At 33.8% G+C, this 27,486-nt stretch overlaps 1 protein-coding gene across 2 annotated transcripts in view; it reads left to right on the forward strand.

The window, feature by feature from the left end:
* LOC115209385 (GTP cyclohydrolase 1-like) overlaps positions 1-27,486 on the forward strand; it is a 156,751-nt gene that overhangs the window by 43,844 nt on the left and 85,421 nt on the right. For both annotated transcript variants that reach the window (XM_029777771.2, XM_029777770.2), the window contains exon 3: positions 24,147-24,202. In XM_029777771.2, the coding sequence (XP_029633631.1) occupies positions 24,147-24,202 (56 nt within the window). The remainder of the gene's footprint in view (positions 1-24,146; positions 24,203-27,486) is intronic.

Consider the following 27,486-nt stretch of genomic DNA (forward strand, 5'->3'; position numbering starts at 1 on the left):
TGGGAGTAATTGTGGACAACAACATAAGCTGGGCCACTCATATAAACACCAAAGTTGACATGGCCCGCAGAATGTGTTCCTGGATTCTCAGAACTTTCCAGTCGAGAGAATCCACACCATTATCCTTCTCTTCTCCACTTTTGCCCGACCCCACCTTGAATACTGTTGTCCACTGTGGTCTCCCCACACAATACAAGGTATCATAAAAGTTGAAGCACCTCAAAGGGCAATCACAAGAAAGATAGATGGCATGACAGGCCTCGACTATTGGGGTCGACTAGAAAAGCTAAAACTCTATTCTCTCCAACGTCGTCGTGAGCGCTACATCATCTGCATGATGTGGAAAATATTCCATCAGCATTGCCCAAATGATGTTGGCATCACCTTAAGGTACATCCAAGGCTTGGGCCCCGTTGCCATCCGCCCAAAAAAAATCGCACTCTCATCTCATAACAACAAACGGCACAATTATTTCACCTCAATGGCCCCGCTCTCTTTAACATTACACCAAAACACATTAAAAACGAAACTGACCCTATAGGGTTCAAGAAGTCTTTGGACAGATTCCTTCAAGAAATCCCGGATAAACCCCCTACACCCGGATATGTCTCTGTAAACAATAACTCTCTACTTGAGTGGGCCATAGTGCCCAAATCCTACTTGAAAGACTTCACCAGGTGGTGCTATTAAGTTAGACATGGTCTGGGCCAATAATGGCCGAAACCTATCAAAGTATCAAAGTATCAAAGTATATATATATATATATATATATATATATATATATATATATATATATATACATCATATATATATAGATATATATATATATATATATACATACATACATATATATGTAGATATACAGTATATATATATATATTATATATATATATATATATATATATGTATATATACAGTATATAGTATAATATATATATATATATATATATCTATATATATCTATATATACACGACGGGCTTCTTTCAGGTTTCGTCTACCAAATTCACTCACAAGGCTTTGGTCCGGGCGAGGCTATACTAGAAGACACTTGCCCAAGGTGCCACGCATTGGGACTGGACCCGGAACAATGTGATTAGCAAGATACTTCCCACACAATTTTTAAGGTTCATTCATTATTTTTATTTTTATTCATTGATTTGTAAAGTAAAATTATGTTAACGATTTTTAGTGTAATAATTTCATTTATCATAGAGTTATATACGATATAGATAGAGTAATAGATGTATAGAATCCAGACCTGAAGATTGGGAGTACGTCTATCTAATTCAATATTGAAACTAGAGACCTTATATCGCAACAATACCGACGTACTGTCATGAAACAAGTATTGTCTTTAAAAGGAAAAGTATGGGATTCTGAATAAATATAGTATCATATTTAATATTTTATGGCTCGGTCGGGTATAATATATTTCAATGTTGATTGAGTTGAGGGTGGCTCTGTCTCTAAAGCTACTTATATATATATATGAATAAAATATCGAGAGAAGTTCACTTTAGTACCTTTAATTTGAATGTCTCATTCCTGTGGATTCGGATTAATCTTCCCTAATATATATATATATATATATATATATATATATAATATATAATATATATAATCTATATAACGTATAATATATATATAATATACATGTTAATCTCTCAGTGAGATATAAACAGTAGCAATACGGAATCGCAACACCTAATTGCCAACTAAATGAGGCGTCCTATACGGGACAGTGTTATAGCCCCAGAAACACATGTCTTCCAACTGGCTAACGACACACATTCTGTGTCCGATTTGTATTTGCGAAAGGACATCGTTCCCATCTGTAGCCTTACATGATATACACGGACTCGAGTTTCTGGGTGGTTACCCTTCCTCAGTGTGTGTTACTCACTAGCTAGTGATGAAAACACATTCCACTCGCAAAATACTATATGCGTTTTACAACGACAAACTGTCGCTGATCTAGAAAAAGGAGAAACAAATATTTATTAACTTTTTGAACGCGATATAATCAGTAGCATTGCGGAATCGTAACATATAATTGTCAACGAAGTGTCTTCCTGGGGCTATAAACGTCAGTAGCACTGTCCCTTATAGGACGCCACACTTGGTTCGCAATTATATATTATATAAACATATATAAATATATGCATATATAAATATATATGCATATATACATAGATATATGTACATACCTACATATATATGTATATATACATGCATATATGTCGCAGGACGTTAAAAAACGGGAACAAAATGAGAAACAGGAATATAGAAAACAAAAACATGGAAAACTAACTTTTTTTCGAACAACGAAAGAAACGAATAGAGAAACGAGACATGCAACATAAAGAACATTTCCTTCATCAGCTGTTCCCTGTTTTATCGACTCCACGTTTCGAACGTAGCAACAAAACGCGACTTCGTTAAAACAGTCGTTCTCGCAAAGAAAATTTTTAAAATTTGGGATTTGCAGAGGGTTAAAGTGGTGACAAAAACAAGACAGTGAGAAGGAAACAGTAAAAACAAACGGTAAGGACTTAAGCCATAACGAGGTGAAGTTGTGAACGCTGGAGAAACGAGCTTTGAGAAGAGACAGGCAAAAGCACGTCTTGTCTTTAGGAAAGAAGTGTGAGAAAGAAAGATAGATAGCCATTGCTTACGTGTGAGCATCGAGCGAGTTAAGGAGGAAGAGTGAGGGAGAGAGAGGAACGGTGAAGGAGAGAGGAGAAGAATTAGAGAAAGGGTGGGAGAGAAAAACAGAAAGGAAGAACAAGAGAGTGAGGTAGAATAGAGTTAGGTTGTAGTGTGCGCATCGGAATTATTAAAAGAAAACTTACTTGGAAATGGATTTCAATTTCAAAATTTGTTTAATTAGATATATATAGATAAAAAATCCCATCCCCGACTTACAGTTTACACATATCTATACATATATGTATAATGCACAAACAGAATGTCACACGTTCACTCTGGCACTTTCTTTCTCACTACCATTTTGTTCCTCCTCTGCATCGAAAACTAAATGCAACATCGAAATTTTACTGTGGTTATTTCTCTTTGATTTAACAATCTGTCGATGTATTTATCTATCTACTAGTGTTCCGTTTCACAGAAGACAAGTATCTATCTACTTGTGTTCCGTATAGATATGTGTCTACCTATCTGTAAACACAGAGAATGTCTCACGTTCACACACACACACACACACACACCACACACACACACACTGACATCTGGATATATGATACTGACATCTGAATGGTCAAACAGCTATTTCAAAACCCAGTTATAGTGCTGTAGGAGCTGTGTGAGGCAGCTTCTTCCTGAACGGAAGCCATGCTGAGTATTGTTCGGTCATTTTCTTCTAAGAAAATTATCAACTTCTTTCTGATGATTCGCTCCATGACTTTATTGAAATGTGAAGTCAGAGAGATTAACCTGTAGTTTTTGGCCTCTGCTCTGCTTCCACCTTTGTGGATAGGGCATATAATGCCTTCTTCCAGATGTTTAGGAAGTATAACACCTGCAAGGAAATTTCGGAAAAGTATCTGAAGTGGTTTCGCTAAACCCTGCTTACATGACTTTAGGAGAATAGCTGGGAAGCCATCAGGACCAGTGGCGGAACATCAGCTCATTTCATCTATGGCCGCTGTTACATCGGTTTCCGCAATATTGATGTAATCAATGGCTGGCGCCTGTTTTTTAGAGCTGCAAAATCAAAGAATTCAGCTAGATTTTTTTATCTGCATGTCCCAGGAGGGAAGTGAAGACACTTTTAAATTGTTCACTTATCCTTCCTGCCGTTCACATTATGGATAAGGTCCAGATTATTTGTGAAGCATAAGTACAATATGTTGTTTCCCTTTATAGGTCTGAGCATCACTTGTTCTATGAACAGTTTATTTGTCAGTTCAAATAATGACTCTATATGCTTTTGTTCATGCAGTGATATCCCAGAGAGGATGTGGCCTTTTGGCCATTTGACATGTGGAAGGTTGAAATCACCCAGGAAAAGTACGTTGATGTTCTGGTCAAAGTTTGTTAATACCTCTTTGATGTATCTGAGGCTATCCTCAAATTTTCCATCATATCGGCGGACGATATATTGTGCGTACAGCTACACCAGCTTGCTTTTCATGCATTATTTCATGCATTATTAAGGTTTGAGTTTGAAAGTAACAATAATACGAGAGATGTGGTATCTTCCTGGTTATACATAGCAACTCCACCGTGGCTTCTTTCTGTTCTGTCCGTACCAAGTACAGCATGTGCGCTTCCGCATCTGTTTCATTAGGGGATAGATGCGTTTCAGTGAGTGCCAAACATATTGCTTGATTGCATGTAGCAAGCTCTTTTAGATAAAAAATGTATCTCTGTTGCTGAGTTGTAGCAGACCTCCAATGTTCAGAAGGAATATGGGTACGATATCAGAGTAGGTGTTAGTGGTGGCCATCCCGGACCTGTCACCTGAGCCGGTCTTGTGCATGAGAATGCATGGCTTTGTGTTTGCATCCCGTGCATCCATGTCCGCTACTGTACTATCTTTTGAGCCATGTTCAAAAAAGACTGTTGTTCGATAGCTGCAGTTCGTATAGCCACTGCATATTACCTTTTGAGGGGTGCAAAATGCATGCGTTGATCTCTTTTCCTATTCTTTTGAGACGTGTTTCTTCCAGTCGGTGCACTACTCGTCTGCAGAACCATGCTTGATGGTTTCCCTCTATGCTTTTGCTGGTTTTGTTTCAGGTTTCCCTGCTTGATGTTCCAGTAAGTTTAGGGATGGGCAAAGCTGCAGCTCTCTCCCGTTTCTCCATACAACCTGGGCTCTGTCAGTTTCTATCTGCTTCTTCGTTTTTCCTTTTGGCATTTCGGGCTTCTGTCCTTTTTCTTGTCTTTCCTGTTACTTTTGGACATCAGGGCTTCAGTTTTCCTGGCTGTGTCAGTTTTTTGTCTGCCTCTGTTTATCACGACAGTCCAGCTTTGACTATTCTTATTGCAGCTGTTGTGCTGTCAGTTTTATTTTGGGGCCAGTGGTGTTCGCAAAATATTTTTCAGTGCTGTATTTGGGGTCAGTAATGTTCGCTTCACAAGAGCATAGGAGCATATGAACTCGTGTTCGTTTGAACGATCTGTGCCTTGGACTTATGATAACCATAGCTTTTCAAGGCCGACGCAATCAGATCGTTGCACGGGGAAACCTCATTCATATTCCAACCTTCAATAAAGGGACGGAGCTCCTCCAACTGCCAGTTTCGACGCATCTTTTGTATTGTTTGCCTGAATCTGACTCTAGATGAATTTGCGGTTATTCGTGTTCATCTGTTGATTTTTTATAGAATAAAGGTGTGTGTGTGTGTGTGTGTGAGAGAGAGAGAGAGAGAGAGAGAGAGAGAGAAAGAGAGAGAGGACGTAATAGGGTGTTTGCGAGAATGATGCGGTAGTTTGTGTCGAAGTGTGTCGAAGTTTGTGTCGAAAAGATAATGATAATAGAATATGAAATAAGGAGTCTGAAACAAGAGGTGTCGTTATGTGTAGGAGAGAAATAAGGTGGTCTGTAATAGGGTGGGTGAAAGAGAGTAAAAGGTATCGTAGAGTGCTAAGATGGTTCTAAAATAGGGTACTCAACGTAGGTGAAAAAAATCGAAATACATAACTTAAGGAACGCCCAGAGAGAACGAGAGAGAATGTTTAAGGAGAGAAAATGAAAGACAGAGTCTAGAATCTGTACACACATACACACACACACACATTTATATACATATATAGTTAATCGAAATATATACCTTTAGGAACGTCAAGAGAGAGAGAGAGAGAGAGAGAGAAAGAGAGATAGAGAGAGAGAGAGAGAGAGAATGAGAGAGAGAGAGAGAAAGAAAGAAAGAACATTTAAGGAGATGATCGAGAAATATTTAACTCTAGGAAAGTTAAAGAGAATATATGTAAATATATATATACTCTTTTACTCTTTTACTTGTTTCAGTCATTTGACTGCGGCCATGCTGGAGCACCGCCTTAGTCGAGTAATCGACCCCGGGAATTATTCTTTGTAAGCCAAGTACTTATTTATCGGTCTCTTTTGCCGAACTGCTAAGTGACGGGGACACGTAAACACACCAGCATCGGTTGTCAAGCAATGCAGGGAGACAAACACAGACACACAAGCACCACACACATGCATATACATAATATATACATATAAGACGGGGATTCTTCAGTTCCGTCTACCAAATCCACTCACAAGGCATTGGTCGGCCCGGGGGCTATAGCAGAAGACACTTGCCCAAGATGCCACGCAGTGGGACTGAACCCGGAACCATGTGGTTGGTTAGCAAGCTACTTACCACACAGCCACCCCTGCGCCTTATATATATATATATAAATCAATAAATGGTGGGGTTGCGTTGACCGCACGTGGAGAATGATAGGCAAGGAAAAATTATAAAAAGGCAGAATGCTAAATTGAAGGTAAATTTTAATGAAAATGGGTGTATGGAAAATTTTAAAAAATAAAAAAAAAAATATATATATTAATTCAAACCGGTTTTCATTGCAATGCGACTTTTCAAGAATTATAAGGTGAAAAGAATTTTTTTTTTTTTAATGAGGAGGGGGAAAAAGAAAATTACATTGTTTTTTGCAAAAAAATAATAAACATATACAAAAATTAAAAAATAGGTACACCGATACATTGGAAAAATTACCTCGGAGGATTAAGATCCATATAATTAAATCCATGTGGTGTTTAATTTAGGATGTTTGTTAAATGAATCCCCTTCCTACTTGAAGGCTCTGAATTTATCTTCAAACAAGGAACAAAGTTTAAAATCAAGGCCAACTTCTCCTGTTCCTCCGAGAACCTTATCTACGTCCTCGCATGCGCCGGTTGCCAACATAATTATGTTGGACAAACGAGCCTCCCTTTACGTAAAAGAGTAGCGGTCCATAAAGAACAAATAAATCTCCCAGAATACCGTGCGCTAAAGACAAAAATCTCAAATTTTACGTATTCCCCTCCTACCAATGTAAAGACGGAATCACCACACAATGAAGAAGGAGAATCTTTTTATTGAAAAATTCAAAACGCATCTTAATATGCAAACTCCACGATAATCATACCTCTTTTTCCTACCTCATTCTTCATGGATCTACTAATACAAATATATAAGGATATCATGCAGTTATCACTTCAAGCTAAAACTTATATTCTTTATTTATTATTATTATTATTATTATTATTATTATTATTATTATTATTATTATTATTTTTATTATATATGACATAACAATCTGAAATGAAATTATAAATTGGTTTGTGTAAATTTATATAATTAGAAAACAATATAAATAAAGTGTTAAAATCTGAATGTTAAGTTAGCAAACAATTATAATAAAAAAAGATAATGCAAATGAAACTAAAATGATAATTTTATAATTTAAGGTTTATTAACATCCTATCTTACAAAAAATTGATAATCCCAGTTGAAGAGCATAAAATCCACAGAGTTGTCTCCCCTTACTCACAGGAACTGGATAACTCCTACCCCATTTCCTGTTTTGACATTCAGTTAACAAACATCCTAAATTAAACACCACATGGATTTAATCACATGGATCTTAATCCTCCAACCATCATTGAACTCGATATACACAAAGACTTTACAATGTATCGGTGTACCTATTTTTTAATTTTTGTATATGTTTATTATTTTTTTGCAAAATACAATGTAATTTTATTTTTTTCCCCCTCCTCAATTATAAAAAAAAATTTTCTTTTCACCTTACAATTTTTGAAAAGTCGCATTGCGACGAAAACCGGTTTGAATTAATATATATATTTTAAAAAGAATTTTTCTAAATTTTCCATACACTCATTTTCATTAAAATTTACCTTCAATTAAGCATTCTGCCTTTTTATAATTTTTCCTTGCCTATATATATATATATATATATATATATATATATATATATAGTATATATATATATATATAGATATATATATATATATATATAATATCTATATAATATATATATATATATAATATATATATATATATATATATAATATATATATATATATATAGTATATAATATATAATATATATATATATAATATATCTATCGACATAATATATATGTATGTATATCTATATATATCAAGATATATATATGTATTATATATATGGATATGAAATGGAGTCGAACGAAGAGTTAACAAATTCCTTTACTCTCGACATATGTTGTTCGAGACAGCATGTTTTCATTCCAAAGGAATAAACGGTATATATATATATATATATATATATATATATATATATATATATATATATATCTTATATAATTTCTTTTATTCTTGTATTTGTTTCAGTTCTTTCACTGTGCCTGCGGCATGCTGAAGCACCGCCTTTAGTCGAACAAATTGACCCAGGACTTTTCTTTGTAAGCTTACTACATATTATATCGGTCTCTTTTACCGAATCGCTAGTTGGCGGGGGGTTGTAAACACACCAGCATCGGTTGTAAAGCGATAGTAGGGGGACAAACAGACACTGAAACACACATACACACACATATCCGACGGGCTTTTTCAGTTTTCATTTATGAAATCCACTCACAAGGCTTTGGTCAGGCCGAGGCTATAGTAGAAGACATTTACCCGAGGTACCATGCAGTGGGACTGAACCCGAAACCATGTGGTTGGTAAGAAAGCTACTGACCACACAGCTACACCTATATATATAATATATTTGTATGTATGTATATGCGTATATATATACATATATATATAATACTTATATATACACATAGCATGTATATAATAATTATATATATAATATTATATATATATAAAACAAGTATATATAAATTATATATATATATTATGTTATATAATTATATTACATATATATATATATATCATATGCATATATATTATATATTATATATATTATTATATATATAGATATATATTATACAATATATTTATATATTATATATATTTATGTATATTATATATATTATATATATATTATATTTATTATATTTTATATATATAATATATATTATATATATATATATATATATATAATTGGACATGGGCGATCGTTGTATTCTTTCTTGTCTTGAGGTTCACAGCCAAACGGCTGGGTGGATTTGCATGAAAAATGGCACACATGTGGAGACGAGTGCATAGATTGGAATGCGGATTGTATTTTTGTCCTAATCGATTAAAGCTCTTTCTAATGGAATTCCCCTGTTTGTTCCGCCATTAAAACAACCAGTTGCTTACACAGTTGGCATATACCATTTCGCTAGCAACAAGGGGAGTATAGGATGACAGTCAGCCAAAACTTTCGCTATGCTGTCTCTCTTCTTTCACTTCTTTGTGGGTTTAATAATCTCAATCTTTAGTTACAGTTTCTTATTCAAACTATATAATAGGCAGAATTGTTGGATTAAGACTGTAGGGTGTTTTGAGGGAGATTTGGCTGCTATTTCTACCAGATCCAGCTACCTTGGGGAGGTCTAAACTTAATTTTCATTCACATATTTGGATTTAAAAATTTAACATAATCTTTTCCATAAATCAACTATCGTAAAAAATTTTATACGATGATCTCACATTTTCTATGTATGTGTGTGTACCTTAAAAGACGTCAACCATCACGACACAAACCTTCACTCACTCACTCTATCTCTCTTTCTTACCCTCTTTCTCTCACTCTCTCTCTCTCTCATACACACACATACACGCATACGCACACACACACAAATCCATTTCATATATCTTCTTTCAATTTCTGGTCTCCGCAAATCAAATTTTTTACGGATACAGCTGCTTACAAAAACAGGGATTAATGTATAATTTCTTTCTACGTTCATAATTAAATCTATGTTTTAATGATTAGACAGAGGTCCAATAGAATAGCTCTCAGAAACAGGCTACCTACAAATACGTCAATCATCACGACACAAACCTTCACTCACTCACTGACTCTATCTCTCTTTCTCACCCTTTTTCTCTCTCACATACACCAGCGCAAGCACACACACACGCACCCACGCACACACTCAAACACACACACACACACACACACACACACACACACACATACACACACACACACACACTCACGTCCATTTGATATATCTTCTTTCAATTTCTGCTCTCTGCAAATAAAATTTTTATGGATACAACTGCTTACAAAAACAGGGATTAATGTATAATGTCTTTCTATGTTCATTATGAAATTAATGTTTTAATGATTAGACAGAGATTCAATAGAATAGCTCTCAGAAACAGACTACGTACAAATTCATTCTTCACAACTCTTGAAGCTGTTTTCTGACAAGGAGTGGGGAGTCAAGGAATTTTCATACAGCTGGAGGTTCCAATCGAAACAGGGGACCCAAAATGATAAGGCTGAGAAACGCTGTTATAGATTATGCCGATCTAATCGACTGGACTCCTCCCCCAAAATTCCAGGCCTTGTGCCTAGTGTATGTGGAATGCCTCTTTTAGGCATAACTTACAGGTTGACCCTTGTATGGAAGATCCGAATCTATTATGGACCATGATAAGTTATATGGAATATTCCTGTTTTTGAGATCATGGGCTTTCTAGATACCAAAATCTCTCTCTCATATATATATATGTTCTTTCTAATATAAATGGCGGTGCCCCAGCATGGCCACAGCTCATGAGCTGAAACTGGAAAAATAAAAAAAAAACAAATCAAATATATATATATATATATATATATATATATATATATAATATAATATATAGGGAATATATAATAGTTTATATATATATATATTATAGTAGGGAATATAATTCCAAACTTACAGGGAAAAATTCAATTTAGCAATTCTAAATCAAATTTCACAATATTTCAATTAAGAGAAAGGACCTCCATTAACTAATTCAATAGTGAAGGACATTATCTATATTATATAGAAAAAATTTAAATATACTATAATAAGTATTATTCGAAAAAATCATTAAATTAAATAAACATTGAATTGACTATGCGCGTTTCGTGACTATATTTTTAAATTGATAATAATAAAATCGATACTATTAAAATTAATTCGATTCAGGTCTAAAATAATAAGAAAATAAATGTATGTATCTTCACATATAATAATTAACAAATAAATATAGAAGTATACGTATCTTAATACTAACTAATCGAATAAAATATAACAATATTAATGAAAAATAAAATCATAACTTATTGAAGAATTTCAGTTAACTGAAATTTCAAACGTTAAAAGACATTTATTACGTGAAAACATGACGTAAATAATAACTATAGAATAAATAGATAGAAATATGTATTTTAGCTGTGAAAATAAGAAATAAATTATATGTAATATACCATTTACTGTAAAAATTCTAAATTTTCAATATTTTAAAACTAAAATATGTAAAATATATAAAATAAACTAAATTTCGATAACTTAATCTATATTCATAAACTTATTTTATAAACATCTTGGTTTAAACTTATTCTAATTATGTAATATACACTACATAATCTACTGCTAATTTATACTCATTATACTACTACAAAATATAACTACAAAAATTAATAACATAAATCAGGGTTAAATATATACACCAATTAGCTAAACATTTTATATTAGTAAATTAACTTATGTCTACATTTAATTTTTCTCTCATCTTGGAATTAATTAATTTTTTATTATTAGATAGTAATATCACCATAAATTCATTTGTACATAGTAAACAAAAATTATTACCTATTCGATAAGATTTAGCTTTACAAACTATCTCCCAATTTACATTATACTTAATTCCTTTAGATTTCAATTCCCATACATATTTGCTAAGGCCAGTAGAATTAATCAACGCTTTATTATTAAATGAATGCATGTGTTGAGCCACCCTTAATTTAATTTTATTAGAAGTCGACCCCACGTAAATCGCATTTAAATTATAACTATTCGTATTAATATTATCATCAATCAAAGTCATTACACATTTATATACTACATCATCTAAATTACATTTATTCTAAAATTTATATTTTGTTAAGACAAAATATAAATTTTGTCTCTACATGCGCAATTAATTATATTCTGGTCTTTATTATAATTGGAATAATTATTTAATTTGTTACTGTAAAACTTATTAAGCTTAAATCTATTAAAAGAAGAAATAATGTTACCAACATTATTGGTAGTAGAATAACCAACTCCAAAACTATTACTAGAACAAATGTTATTATATTTTTTATTACCTATAATGAATACTTTAATTAATTTTAATATCTCTTTAATAATATATTTTAACTTGTGCCCCATAAGGAATAATTAGCTAAATTTTGTTCTTATTAACATTATTTTTATTTATTATATTGTTATATTTATTATTATCATTAAACGAATTAAATTTATTCTTATCTTTTAGTCTATTATATTTGTTTTTTGTATTATCATAATACCTATTATTAAAACCATAATTACATAAATAAAACTTTTAATATTATTAAATAAAATTCTTAATATTAGATTTATTATAAAAAATATCATAGGAATCATTTATATTATAATCTTTTATATTATAATTATATTTACAATTATTAAAGAATTTAATACTATTATTATATCCGCGCGTAGTCAATTTAATGTTATTTAATTTAGTAATTTTTTGAATAATATTTATTATACTATATTTAAATTTTTTGTATATGATATAAATGATGTCCTTCACTATTGAATTACTTAATAGAGGTTCCTTCTCTTAATTATGTACACATTATATATATATATATATATATATATATATATATATATATATATATATATATATATATATATACAAATATATGTATGTATATATACACACATATATATTTACATATATATGTATGTATATATATATATACATATATGCATATTTACATATATATGTATGTATATATATATAATATATATATATATATATATATATATATATATATATATAATACATATATGCATATATATATATATATATATATATATATATATATATATATATATATGCATATGTGGATATGTGGGCACAGGACGTCACGAAACGTGTACAACAAAACATACGAAGCACGAGTACATGGAACAAGAACTATTCTTTCGAGCAATGAAAGACACAAATGGAAAACGAGACAAATAACATAAGGAATGACTCTTCATCAGTTGTTGGCTGTTTGTCTTGTCTCGTATTTCGAGTATTTAACAACAATATACGCTTTCGATAAAACAGTTGCTCCCGCAAAGCAAATGAAATAAAATTTGGGATTTTTGCGGGTCAAAATTTGTAGCACAAACAGAACAGTGAAAACAAACAGGAAGGGCTGCTTAGCCTAAACGAGATTGTGGTGGTGAACGCGTAAATCAAGCTTGGACAGGAGACAAACAAGAACACGTCTTTCTTGTTCCAGATACAACGGAGAGAAAGAAAGAAACACAAGTTAGGAGAAGAAAGATGGCCGATGTTCACGTGGGTGCCACATGAGCAAGGGAAGAGGAGTGAGGGAGAGAAAGAGTGACAGAGTAATAGGATAGAATAGTGGGAGAAGAGGAAATAAAAGAATAAGAGAAAAAAAGAGAGAAAAGCGAAAGAGTAAAAAGATCGTATAGAGTGCGTATCAGAATTATTAAGAGAAAACTTACTTGGAAGGGGATGCGTGGCGTTCAATCATAAAATAATATAAATAATATATATATGTGCATATATACATACGCATATGTACATACATCTATACGTATATATGTGGGCACAGGACGTCACGAAACGTGTACGACAAAAAAAATACGAAGCACGAGTAGATGGAACATGAACTATTCTTTCGATATATATACTAATGGAGGATGTGTGCTCTCAGAACCATCGACATACCGGGAAAAATGCTTAGCGATATTTCATCCTCGTTACATTCCGAGTTCAATTTCCACTAATATCGAGTTTGATTTTTAGAGTTGATAAAATAAGTACCAGTTGAGGTATTGCAGCTCTTGTGTCAAAATTTGAAACCAATATATATATATATATATAATATATATATATAGGGAGAATTCACGAAAAAAACAACAGACGAAGACTGGTGGTGTAGAAAACAAACAGATGTATTAGTATAACGCTTGGGAATTGAAAAAAGTCTTTAACGTTTCGAGCCTACGCTCTTCCACAGAAAGGAACACAGAAAGACACAAGGAGAAAAACAAGGAGAGAAAAAATGTGTGTAGTGGCTACCGATCTAGTGGATTATATATATATATATATATATATATATATATAGGACTTAATAAAGGTGAAATAATGTAACAAAAAAACCCCCGACTGAGCTGAGAAAGAAGTGTATATAAAATATCATATATAGAGTTAGAAGAACAACACCATGAATAAGAAAAATAAAATATATCCCCCCAAAAGACAGTCAAAGCAAACAAATCAAGGCACCCTATACACCTTGATTGCTATCATCGTAAATGCAAATAACTTCTCTCTATTGTCCATCTTCAAACGAAGCATGAAACGTTTGCCATCCAGCCAATCTCAGCTCATCACTCGTCCTAATAATTAATTTGTGACAAAAAAAAAATGCAAGAACTCCCCTTGCTTTCTTCTCTATTCTCACCTTCACATCAAGTGGTACTTGACAGAATTGATGAGTGCGGAGGAGAAAAGCCTGTTCTCATATGTTCCAAGCTATTACTGCCAGACAGAGGTAGCCAATACATAGTCTCTCGGCTTGCTAGAAATAGCAGCAAAATCTTCAAGTCACATCTGCTGTCTTGAAAAAAGTGTACATTGGATTCTTCAGTTTTAAATATCTGCAACCAGATGAGAGATGGGATTGTCATGGGTGGAACTTTGACTGTTGGTCAGAGTTGATTTGTAATCTAGCAATAACAACAACAACAACATTTATTAAAGAAAGTTGTCCAAAAATAATGTTTGCAAAAGACTCGTTAGAAAACTTGAACTGTTCTATTCAGTGAAGCAACTATTTGCATAAATCCAAAAATATATCACAAATGACGTATGTCCACGTTGACACACTAGGGGGCATGCGTTTAACAGTTTCGTTCAACTTACTTCATTTCTAATATTTTCTGCGATTCGAATTGCCGTGCTTGTACAGCTTCTCGTGAACTGACATTCCCCATCGGTAGTACTTATAGACCAAATATCACTGACAGTTTTCTATAAATGTTAGGTGTGAATTTCTTCTGGACATGTCTGTAAAATGCGTCACAGTAAGTTTCTGGTGTCATTATCACTCTTGTTCGTACATAATGTAAATTTATTGTTTAATCAATTGCAATATCTAGTAGATGGAGAGGTGTGAGTACATGTCAGCATTTCGGCTGCCAAGCGCCCATAATCGACTTACATTTAAACTCCGTCAGAGATAAAATGAGGTGAAGATTTTTAATGAGAGATGCCGTACTGGATTTCTTTCTAGATTTCTACAGATGCCTTAGTTCCAGATTCTTTCTGTATAAAACGCTGAGTCGTATGTTCTTTGTTGGCTGGTTATCCCTTTCCTGTTACTGTTATAATGTGAAACGAGAAAGCAGTGGCTGTTCTGTATAATGTAGAGGAGAACATGTTATAAAGAAGAGTGGATTAGATATATAATAAACAGATAGAGATTCAAAGCGAGAGAGAGAGAGAGAGAGAGAGAGATAAAGAAATAGAGAGAGAGAGAGAGAGAGAGAGAGAGAGAGAGAGAGAGGGTGGAACAAGAGAGAATGAGTGAGCGAGAGAGAAAGAGAGAGAAGACTGTGATAATTAGTAGCTAAATGGCAAGAGAAATCCCGGCAGTCATTCGAGCAAAGTGGAATATATGGAGTGATGAAAGTGTGTGAGAGAAATAAACAGCTCATGTAAGAATAATAATGGGAAGAAGGTAGTGTTCTATAATATGAAGGGGTTGATAACGTGATAAAATAATAGTGCAAGAGGAAGCAGGAGTTGTTCTGAGAAATGTGAAAGAAAGAGAGAGGAAGTATTATAGAGACAGAGTGGATTAGATAGACAGATAAGAAAAGTGGTGCATGCTAACAAGAGCATACAATTCTTGAAGCAAAAGTATTAAGAATTACCGAGAAAAGACAGCAGCGAATTATCGAGAGAAGACTGAATTCTACGTTTATATATAAGTTACGGGGTCGTAGACACATCAACACCGTTTGTCAAGCGGTGGTGGAGGACAAACACAGACACACCCACATATACATACGACGGGCTTCTGTATGGTGACTTAAGGAGGATAAAATGAAGTACAGCATAACTTGGTCCATAGTAAAGTACGTGAAACCATACAATATAATTTCCAGGAGATGCCATCTCTGCTCTGAGGAATCCCTTTCTATTCTGTGGACTAACGAGAAGATCATTAATAGAATTTCTGAACGACTCTCGAGAGGCCTACATGCATATAAATGTACTTTCGCACAATGCAGTGGGAATGAATTTTGAGTAACCGTCAATATAATTTCATTTACTTTAAGGTATGGATGACTTAACTTTACTTTTAACCTCAACAGTCTTATAAACACCAGATTGATAGCTAACTTGCTTTGTGATCATGAGTGCACCAAAACTCATGTGTGCATAAGCTCACATTTGTGCAGATGCTTGCATGAGCAAGTGTACTTGTGCCATGCAGCTTGCCCGACGGCGTTTATATCATCCATATCTGTTAATGGGTATTTTAAATACTTTTCTCGCTGGTTTACGTGTTCGTTTCTCTTTTTGCCATCTGTGAATTTATTTTTGATCTTCTATATAAATAAAGATATATGTGACTTTCTACAAAAACAGAAAGTCACATTGTAGAACTGTTATTTTAACGAGTTATATTAATTTATCCCCCGACGAGATACATCTGCACCACCGGATGCTCCTGAACCAATTGTTGAGTGTTCCACCCATGAAGAATCGATGCTAGATATGTCGAAACAATTGTCATGATTAATAATAAATTATCGTATATTTCATCTCCCGTCTTTCATTTGCCAAATACGTATGTATATGTACGTGTGTGTATATGTGGGTGCGCGTGTATATATATATATATATATAAAGTGCACGCATATGTACAAACACGCACCCCCACGCGCGCACACACACACCACGCACAGACATTTACACATACATAATAGAGTCACGTGAAATAGAAACATATACAGTAATGCTGTTGGTAGTCAGGAATAAAAGTCAAGGGAAATATTTCTGGTGCAAATAGTTGGTTATAGTAAACAAGCGATTTGACTTCTGCACCAGCAGTGTGAGAGTCAACAGATCTGTTCTGAAGTCTCGCATTATGACGTCTTCTAAGACGGTCGATTAAGTGAGATTTTGTGTGTGTGTATGTGCATATGTAAAGGAACAGCGTGAGTTCGTGTGCAAGCACCGTAGAGTAATTATTTCATTGACTATGAATATCCAGCGGAAATATCCTGAACGTAACAAACACCATTTTTCTCAATCAGAAGTCAATAAAGCTGATCACTCGTTGATGGTATCTCATATTACGAAATGTTAAGTAAACCTTGACTCCAGTTGTTTCACTTCTAATGTGTAGAATGAAAATATATTTTACACCTCAATCTAACGACATATGTATGTATGTATGTATGTATGTATGTATGTATGTATGTATGTATGTATGTATGTATCTATCTATCTATCTATCTATCTATCTATCTATCTATCTATCTATCTATCTATCTATCTATCTATCTATCTATATGTAACGTGTATATAAATGCATGTGTGTGCATCTGTCTTTATGAGCATATGTATATGTCTATATATATATATATATATATATATATATATTATACCGGAGTAAACACATAAATGTGAAACAAGGTGGAAAAAGAGTACTCAAATACCAGTGGTAGAGTATATATTTATATGTACGCATTCGTGTATGTATGCATGCTGGTTTATGTTACACTGATCGGAAACTGGAAAGGCATGGTGTTTTTCTAAATACTCGTCAAAGGTACTCTATATATATTGCATTTATTATCGATTACATTCAACTATGTCTAATGGCTTCCCTGTCTAAATAAAACTGAAAAATGCTAATTTACTCCATATGTGCGTCTGTTTCTCTGTGTATATATGCATGTATGCCTGCGTACACACACACATACTTAATATACGCATTTTTCTTTTTTGTTGCCCATTAAATCTACTGTCGACCCCACTGCTTCATTTATGAATCCATTTATAACTACACTCCAATGTTTAATGTGCAACTTCAGTTGCAGATGGGGAATATAAATGTTAGGATTGAGATTCAAAGCGTTGCTCAGTGCAAATGTCTCGCTTCCTTGCTTCTCCGGAGAGTACCAAGAGCGTTTCTCCGTCATTCCTTCCCAAAAGTAAGACCGCCTAAGTGAACGATGGATAGAAATTCCTTCCATTCTTGAAGAAGTGACATTGCTCTTCTTCAAGTTGATCATCTTTTTGTTTTTAAATTGGTTTCAGATTTTCGCACAATGCTCAACTTGTACTTATTTTATCAACGAAGAAAGAATGAAACGCAATGTGAACCTCGGCGGCATTTGGACTCGGAACGAAAAGTTGGAAGAAATGCTACTAGGCAACTGGCTTTGGTTTGTTTACGTCCTCGTAACTTAGGGGTTCGGCAAAAAAGACCGATATATTAAGTACCAGATTTCTAAAAAACAAGTGCTGGGATCGATTCGTTCGACCAAAGCTTTTGAAGTCGGTGCTCGAGCACGGGTGCAGTCCAATGACTAGAAACAAGTTAAAGATAAACACAAACAAACAAAAACGTGTGCACACTCAGCGTGTGCACAATCTGTCACTCTTTTATGCTTTCTGTGATAAATTATTTAAAGAATGCTATTACGAGTCTCGTAACTGCTGACTTATCAATTCATTGCCCAATACCATGTCGATTTATGCATTAGCATTCTCTATAAATGTTTGGGGAGCGGAGAATAACGGTAGCTGTATTCTCTTATTCATGAACGGTCGACCGGGATTAAGTAAATTACGTAACTACTGAAATATCCTTCATAATATCATATAAAAACTCCCCACTTAACTATTATTAATTATCAGCATGTCGCTTGGTGACTAAGTAGTTACCTACGAAAACGACGTGAGGTAGCCTCTCAGAGATGTTAGACCTGCTAGAAATAGGAGACAAATATCTATCAAATCGCTTCCACTATCTTTTGAAAAACCCAAGGATACAATTCTTGACGCGCATTTTGTCAAAAATAAGTAATCACGGCCTTTGGTCAATCACGGCCTTTGGTCAAAGTTGATCTGGGATCTTTAGATCAGTAACAACTGTTTAATACTTAGCGGTATGTCATCCGCCTTCACGTTATGGTTTCAAATTTACATATATATATATATATCGCTGGTCACAATGCGCTTCGCATTGTTTTAGCCTTCAAATGAGGCCACCCCTCTGGCTAAGCGAGCAGGCCAACAGAAGAAAGAGTGAGAGAAAGTTGTGGCGAAAGAGTACAGCAGGGATCGCCACCACCGCCTGCCGGAGCCTCAAATTGTTACTCATCTCTTTGTCTCTTTGTTGTTAAATAAATGGATTGTCAACAAAACACTTTTTTACTCGGCGCAAAATAAATACAAAACTCTTTCGCGCCCAAAGTAATGTGTGTGAGAGAGAGAGGGGGGAGAAATATGAACGATTTAAAATACATAAATGATTTAAAATAAATATATTGTCATTCGTTTTTGGATTTGGTTTGCAAGCTTCTTTATATGAGTTCGTATGTTGAAGCGTATTCTGTTGTGTCTGGGGAGAGTCATTTTCTTTCTGTGCCTTATAATGTAACACACTCACCGGTAAAATTTCCACTTTTTTCTTATTTCTATTTTCCTAAGATTTTCGTTGCGTCTTGCAACCTTTTCAATAGTTTTGACTCTGTTCGTTATTTACACTGCGTTCCCTTTTCTTTGTTTGTGCGCATGTGTGTGGTCAGTGTGTGTGTGTGTGTGCCTATACATGTATGTACGTATGCATGTGTGTGTTTGCATGTGTATGTATATATGTGTGTGTATGCATATGTATATATGTATGTACGTATTCTGCATATTTATGTGCTTGCCTGTCCGTGTTTGTGTATTTTCTATGTATGTGAGCATGTGTTTGTATATGTATGCACCTCTGCCTCCTTGTGTGTGCATGTGTGTGTGTGTGTGTGTGTGTGTGTGTGTTATGCAACTATGTACCATGTTTGTATGTGTGGATGTGCATCTTTATATGTGTGGATCCGTGTCTCCATATGTGTCTGTTCCTATAGTCTATATACCTATCCGTCTGTATATTGATCTGTTTATTTACATATCTGACATACAAACGCATGCAAACACACACACATACACACACATACATACGAACTTGCGTGCATGTATAGGCACACACACACTGACCCTCACACATGCGCACAAGCAAACAAAAGGGAATGCAGTATATTGTAATTGTTGTGTGAGAAAGTATACATACTATGATTATAAAATATAGTGTCTTTCAAAAACAAAACACAAAACATTTTACATTTTATTTTTTATGAACGTCATCACTTACTCTCTCTGTCTCTCCTTCTCTCACTTTATCTTTCCCGTGAAACTCTCTGCCTTCTTCTTCCACTTTTTTTTATCTTATTTTTTTTGTTAGACGCCGTCAAGATAGACAAAAACCAAAGTGTTACTCATATAGTAAGTGAATGTAGTATACTGGCACAGAAACAAAACAAAAAAAAAAGACATGACAACCTAGGGAGAGTAATCCACTGGGAGTTATGTAGAAAGTTAGTTTGAACATACTAATAAATAGTATGAGCATGAACCTAGTAAAGTACTAGAAAGTAAGAAATACAAGATGTTGTGGAACTTCAACATTCCGACTGACGCAGAAGCTAGAAGGCCTGATTTAGTAGTGGTTGATAAAGAGAATAGAAAGTGCCAGATAATTGACTTTACAGTCTCAAATGAAGAAAAAAATCAATATGAGAGGTATTATAGAGGAAATAGCAAAGTACCAGGACCTAGCCATTGAATTACAGAGACTATGGAAAGTGTGGGTAAAATGTGTGCCAGTTGTTAAAGGTGCATCAGTGAAATCTCTAAAGATTTGAACAGAAGAAATAGGCATAAAATTCAGTTGAGTATGGCTCTAGAAACCAGTGTTATTAGAAACAGGTAGAATACTTAGGGTTCTTGACACCTAAGGTTGTAGCACGATGTTAGGAACTTTTTTTTTCCAACAGTCTAATTTATTGTGTGTATACTACTACTACTACTACTATTACTGCTACTACTACTACTAACTACTACTACTACTACTACTACTACTACTACTACTACTACTACTACTACTACTACTACTAATAATAATAATAATAATGATATAAGACAGAAGCACTTATATATTCTTACTGATAAATGACAACAAAAGCTTCTCAATGGCAATTACCTAAAGAGAGCTAATAGTGCCGATGTTGACAAAGCCCTTACCCATCAATGTTTAATGTCTTCTGGACTGAAATCAGAGATAGACAGGTTTATCATAGCAACCCAAGACCAATGCCTACCTACAAGAAGCTACCAGGCCAACATCTTAAAGAACGGCAGTAGTCCAACATGTCGTGTATATGAACAACAAAATGAAACCATTGATCATGTTGTCTCCATGTGCAGTCGTTTTACGCCTGCAGAATATCTCATCAGACATGATAGAGCAGCACAGTATATTCCCTGAGTAATTTGCAAAGACTTGAACCTGCCCATGATAAAAACTGGGGGAAGCACTAACCACCGCCCGTCTTTGAAAACGACCGCATCTCACTCCTCTGGAACTTCACTGTTCAAACTGACAGAAAGATAGACGCAAATAGGCCAGGCATTATATTGAAAGACTTCAGACAAAAATCATGCCTCCTCATCTATACGACTGTCCGAATAGTGCTCATGGGAACTGCCCATATCCTACATAAAATACTGTCTATGTAATCCCCAAAATATTTTAATCCGTAAACAGTGTCAAAATACCTTTAATGAATGGGAAATTAATAGAATGCCTGGTGTTAGTCTTGTTGTGTCTACCCCCTTCTAAAAAAATGGGGAATAGGCCTGGGCATATATAAAAATTTATATAAACAATTCATAATTAAGGGCAAACGAAAAAAATTCTAATGCCAGATATGCCGAAAAATTGGACATATTGTCCATTAACCATATAATTTTTTCACAATATGCATATTGTGAAAAAATTATATGGTTAATGGACAATATGTCCAATTTTTCGGCATATCTGGCATTAGAAATTTTTTCGTTTGCCCTTAATTATGAATTGTTTATAGATTTAACCTTTAAAGGTATTTTTTGATATGCTGGCCATTGATAAAATTTTTTTTGAAAAGGAATATATTTTTTTCGAAAAAGATTTTATCCTTCCTTAGATATAAAAATGTATATATATATATATATATATATATATATATGTATGTATATAATGATGGTACTCCAACATGGCCACACCCTCTCCGTGAAACAATTAAAAGTAATATATATTTGATTAGGTTTCTCACAGTTTCTGTACACCATATTCCATTCACATATTAGAAGTCAGCTCGAGTCCATTGTAGAAAAGTCTTGTCCTTAGAGCAATAACGAAGGATCGGGGCCGACACGGTGCTCTTTTGCCTGTACCTATTTAACGGATGAGATCTGCAGTTTACACGAGTGAATAAAGTGTTGTATTACAAAACGACGTCTCCAGTAAATACTATATGGCAGGTATTCACTCATCAGCCAGTCCATCAAGTTATACATTGCTATACATTGATACCAATCAATATCAAGTTATACATTGATACCACTCTATGCTAGTAGCATTGAAACTATTGTAAAACTGATTTTTGACATTAGTGTGGTAATGACTCGATATACAAGTTAATTTGTTCCCGGTGATCGCTCGTAAAGCGAAAACATGTAAAGCAGAGTAATAATTTCCCATAGTATCAATGAAATTTAATGCCGTCATTTTACTTCTTTGCTGTATAGACGCGTCAGAACCAGTGTTGCCACATGTTGCGGCGTTGCCACATGTTGCGGCGTTTCCACATGTTGGGGCGTTTCCACATGTTGGGGCGTTTCCACATGTTGGGGCGTTGCCACATGTTGCGGCGTTGCCACATGTTGCGGCATTGCCACATGTTGCGGCGTTGCCACATACACAAAATGGATGTTTAACCTTTTCATATTTATTACAAAATAAAACTTGTAAACCCGGGGTATCATAAAGTGATTCCTCGTAAATGACTAGGATTTTTTATTAAAATGACCAAAATAAAATGTACTCCGATGAGATTTAGACTTTCGACACAGCGATAGAACTATGTAAAATCGTAAGATATTTTATACAGCACTGCTCCGCCTCCTGCTCCACAGGTGTTCCCTTATTTTGAAACACCGAGTTCAAATGCTCCTGAAATTATAATTTGTATAAGAATAGATTTCACCAGTCTGACTTTCATTATTTTTTCTTGAACTTTTGAACTTAAATATTCAAGTACATATATGTGATTACTTTCATTTCAAGTTTTGAATTCCCAAACCGGGCGTTGTGAGTGTTTATTGAGCGAAAACACCTAAAAGCTCCACGAGGCTCCGGCAGGGGATGGTGGTGATCCCTGCTGTACTCTTTCACCACAACTTTCTCTCACTCCTACTTCCTGTTTCTATTGTACCTGTATTTCAAAGGGCCGGCCTTGTCACTCTCTGTGTCACGCTGAATATCCCCGAGAACTACGTTAAGGGTGTACGTGTCTGTGGAGTGCTCAGCCACTTACTCGTTAATTTCACGAGCAGGCTGTTCCGTTGATTCGGATCAACCGGAACCCTCATCGTCGTAACCGACAGAGTGCTTCCACACATTTCAAGTTTTATATGGACTGATAGAATAAAGTGATATATTTTGATAAAAAAATTGAAAAAAATCTTTCTTCCCTACTTCTTTCTCTCTTACTTGTATATGTCTCTCTAGCAGTTTATTGACCTTTTATAATCATATCTATATTTTTGTTCTTTTTCCAGGTATCCATTGGTTATTTGCCAAATAGAAGGATTTTAGGATTAAGTAAATTAGCAAGGTAAGTCCGTTCAGTTTTCTCTATAACAATAGCTGGTTTGCATTCTTATGAATTTAACATGGTTAATTTATAACTTTAGTATTGAGATTAAAAGTGTATATGTGAAATACAAGTCTGAAATACTCCAGAACATAATAATCAATAGAACATTAAAATTGTTTTCTAAGTAAAAGCCAAGGAATCTATACATAAAAATTTACATTGAGTCATTAGTTAGAATTTATTCAAGTTTATACGAATGATATTACTGATTGTTATTTAAATATTTCCTCCGCAAGCTGCCGGCGCGAACACAGCCATAGCATAGCTCCGGAATCAATAAAGTTAATTAAGCATAAGAGACATAAATATTTCCAACGAATAGTTTATCAATCGATTGCAGGTATTCTCCACAATTAAGAAAATTGTGACATCTGAATTTTAAAAAGTTGAAAAAAAAAAGCATTTACAGATATAAGAACCGCCAATGGCAGATATAAATTAATCAAGTTCTATTCTTCTTAGAAACTGCATTTTATGGAAGCGATATATGGCTCGCTTCTCTTTATTATGGAATTCTGCACTTATAGAAATTGTAAAGTATGACTTCTGTTTTAGTATAGGGACCATTATTTAACTCTTACGGCCTCCACTGCATAATTTGCAAGAAGCCCCAAATAATGATAAAAAGTAAAAATAAAAATCGGGATAGTTAAGAGAGGTAGTTTTTTAAAAAAAACCTACATGTTATACAAATGGGATAGGTTACGAATAAGAAGGAAGAAAAGAAGGAAAAAGATCTAATCAAGAATATATAAGTGCGAAAAAGACACCGAAATGTATTGAAAGTGTTTGCACATATGAATAGTAAAAAGGAAATAAATATCATACAAATTGGCAATAGACAATTGTGATAAAAAATAATAATTATTGGAATAGGTAAGGGAGGGGTGTATCTAAGTACATATTGTAAAAAGAAAAAATTACAAACAAATTAATGTATATATATATATATATATATATATATGTATGTATGAATATATATATATTGGCCTGCTCGCTTAGCCAGCGGGGTGGCGTCATGCGAAGGCTAAAAAAAAACAATGCGAACGCATTGTGACCAGCGATGTGTAACAACATCTGATAGCCTGGTCGGTCACGTGATCACGTGATATATATGTATATATGTATATGTGTGTGTGTGTGTGTGTGTGTGTGTGTGAGATTATTTAAGGTTAATAAAAAGAAATTTTGACATATGTCAGCAAGGAAAACTTTTTCATCTCTCGTATTAACAAGAAGCTCGTTCATTTTTCCTTATTTTATATATCTCTTCGAGGCATAATTTGCAGATCTTGTTATGTCTATAAGATGGGGCTGAAAAAATTATTTTCCAAGAAATCGAGTAATCTAAATTGCTTCTTTTAAGTTGCCAAACTTTTTTTGGATAGACCTGTGCTATTTTCTTTTCTAGGGTCATTAAAGGATGATTTATGATTATTTAATCTTAATTTGAAAGAATTTTGTGTACACCCGATGTAATTAAATTTAGAGAGATTATGGATAATAATTGTTACTTGTACTACATCTTTCCTTTTACAGCTTCCATCTACTTCACAAGTACTTGGGTTTCTACAATTACAATTATAATTATTAGTTGGTATTCTACTGTTATGTCTATATGTATTAAGGGTAACTGAGTTTTGGTTATCCTGATAATTGTTGTTATTAGATATGGAATTATTGGGGTTACTAGGTATATTATAAGGAGCATTTTTATCATAGAATTGGTCTAGTTTCTTATTGTTAAATGAAGAGATGTTCCTAAAAAGGTTTGGAGATACTGAAAATCCAAATCTGATCATTTTATTATTAAATACTTTTCCATATTTAGATTTTTTAAATTAAAAAAAAATTTCTAATGGATTTTATAAAATTAGATTTTAGACTTTTTCAAAAGGAATGATCCAAATGATGTTATAGTTGTTTTCTTTATTATCGTAGTGGTTTATATTTTCTGGGTCATCTATTCTTATATATCGTAGAGGTTTCTTTTTCTATATTATTCCTAACTTTATTAATATGATTTTTGCGGTTGTGTAAATTATTAGAAGGATTAGATGTAGTGGGATAAGTTTGACTTTTTAAGTGTGTTGGTTTAATGTTCTTATTTCTATCTATAATTAATTCTTTTTTCGGTATTTATTGTCCGTATACTTGGGTTTAATTACATTATTTACAGTGTAGTTAGTGATTTGTAACTTGGTAAAATTTGTGTTATTAGTTCTGTTAGTGAAGTTATGGTTGTGGTGCTCATATTGATAGTGTTTATTATTATGTTTGTTGTTGTAGGATTTGTGTCTGTTGCTAATGTATTGCTGATGATTATGATTATTATTAGATCATTTGATTGTTTGTCAGAGTTTTCTAATTAACCAGTTGATTTAGGTTCACTAACATGGTCGGTGTTGTTCTTATCTAGATAGTTATTGCAATAATTATAATAGGTGGTATTGATTTTGTTGTACTTAATTCGATATTTGTATCCTGCCTTCTTAAATGTTAGATTATAGTAGTCCTTATGTTTGTTAAAAATGTCTTCATTGGATGTTAATAAGTTAAATCTACTTTCAATGTTAGAGGTTAGATTTTTTATAATATTATAAGGATGGATATTTTGTGCATGTATGTATGTAATATTATTGTTAGGTTTATGGCAAGGTTGATAAGATGAAGTATTAAGGTTAAAGTTAACGTCTAGGAAGTTCACTGCTTTGTTATCTTTTTCAATGGTGATGACTACTCCTTAGTTTTTGAAGAAATTATGCAATCTTTTTTTGTATAGTTCAAGTTTGCTGTTGGAGATATTTCTAACTAAGAATAGTGCGTCGTCGTGGTAAAGACCACCTTCCAATTCAGGGAATACTTCTTTGGGTAAATGTAAAAGATAAATTCTAAGTCGGTCACTTCAGCGGAGTCTTGCGCGCCCATGGGTATATCGGAACAATATACATATATGCATATGTTTGTGTGTCTGTGCTTGTCTGCCCAACATCGCTTGACAACCGATGCAAGTGTGTTTACGTCCCTGTAACATTGCGGAGCATGACCGCAGTCAAATGACTGAAACAAATAGAATAAAAGAATATATATATAGTGTTTTAGTCCTACTTGAAGAAATTGTACGTTACCACTGGTATTTCGTCATCACACACATGCAAATATGTTCTTGGTTTCGGCCAATATAACTTTTTATACGTAGTTAATATTTTTTAATTAGAACAAATGTTTCTTTACTTTTAAGT

This window comes from Octopus sinensis, linkage group LG3, assembly GCF_006345805.1.
Source record: "Octopus sinensis linkage group LG3, ASM634580v1, whole genome shotgun sequence".
NCBI classification, from domain to species: domain Eukaryota; kingdom Metazoa; phylum Mollusca; class Cephalopoda; order Octopoda; family Octopodidae; genus Octopus; species Octopus sinensis.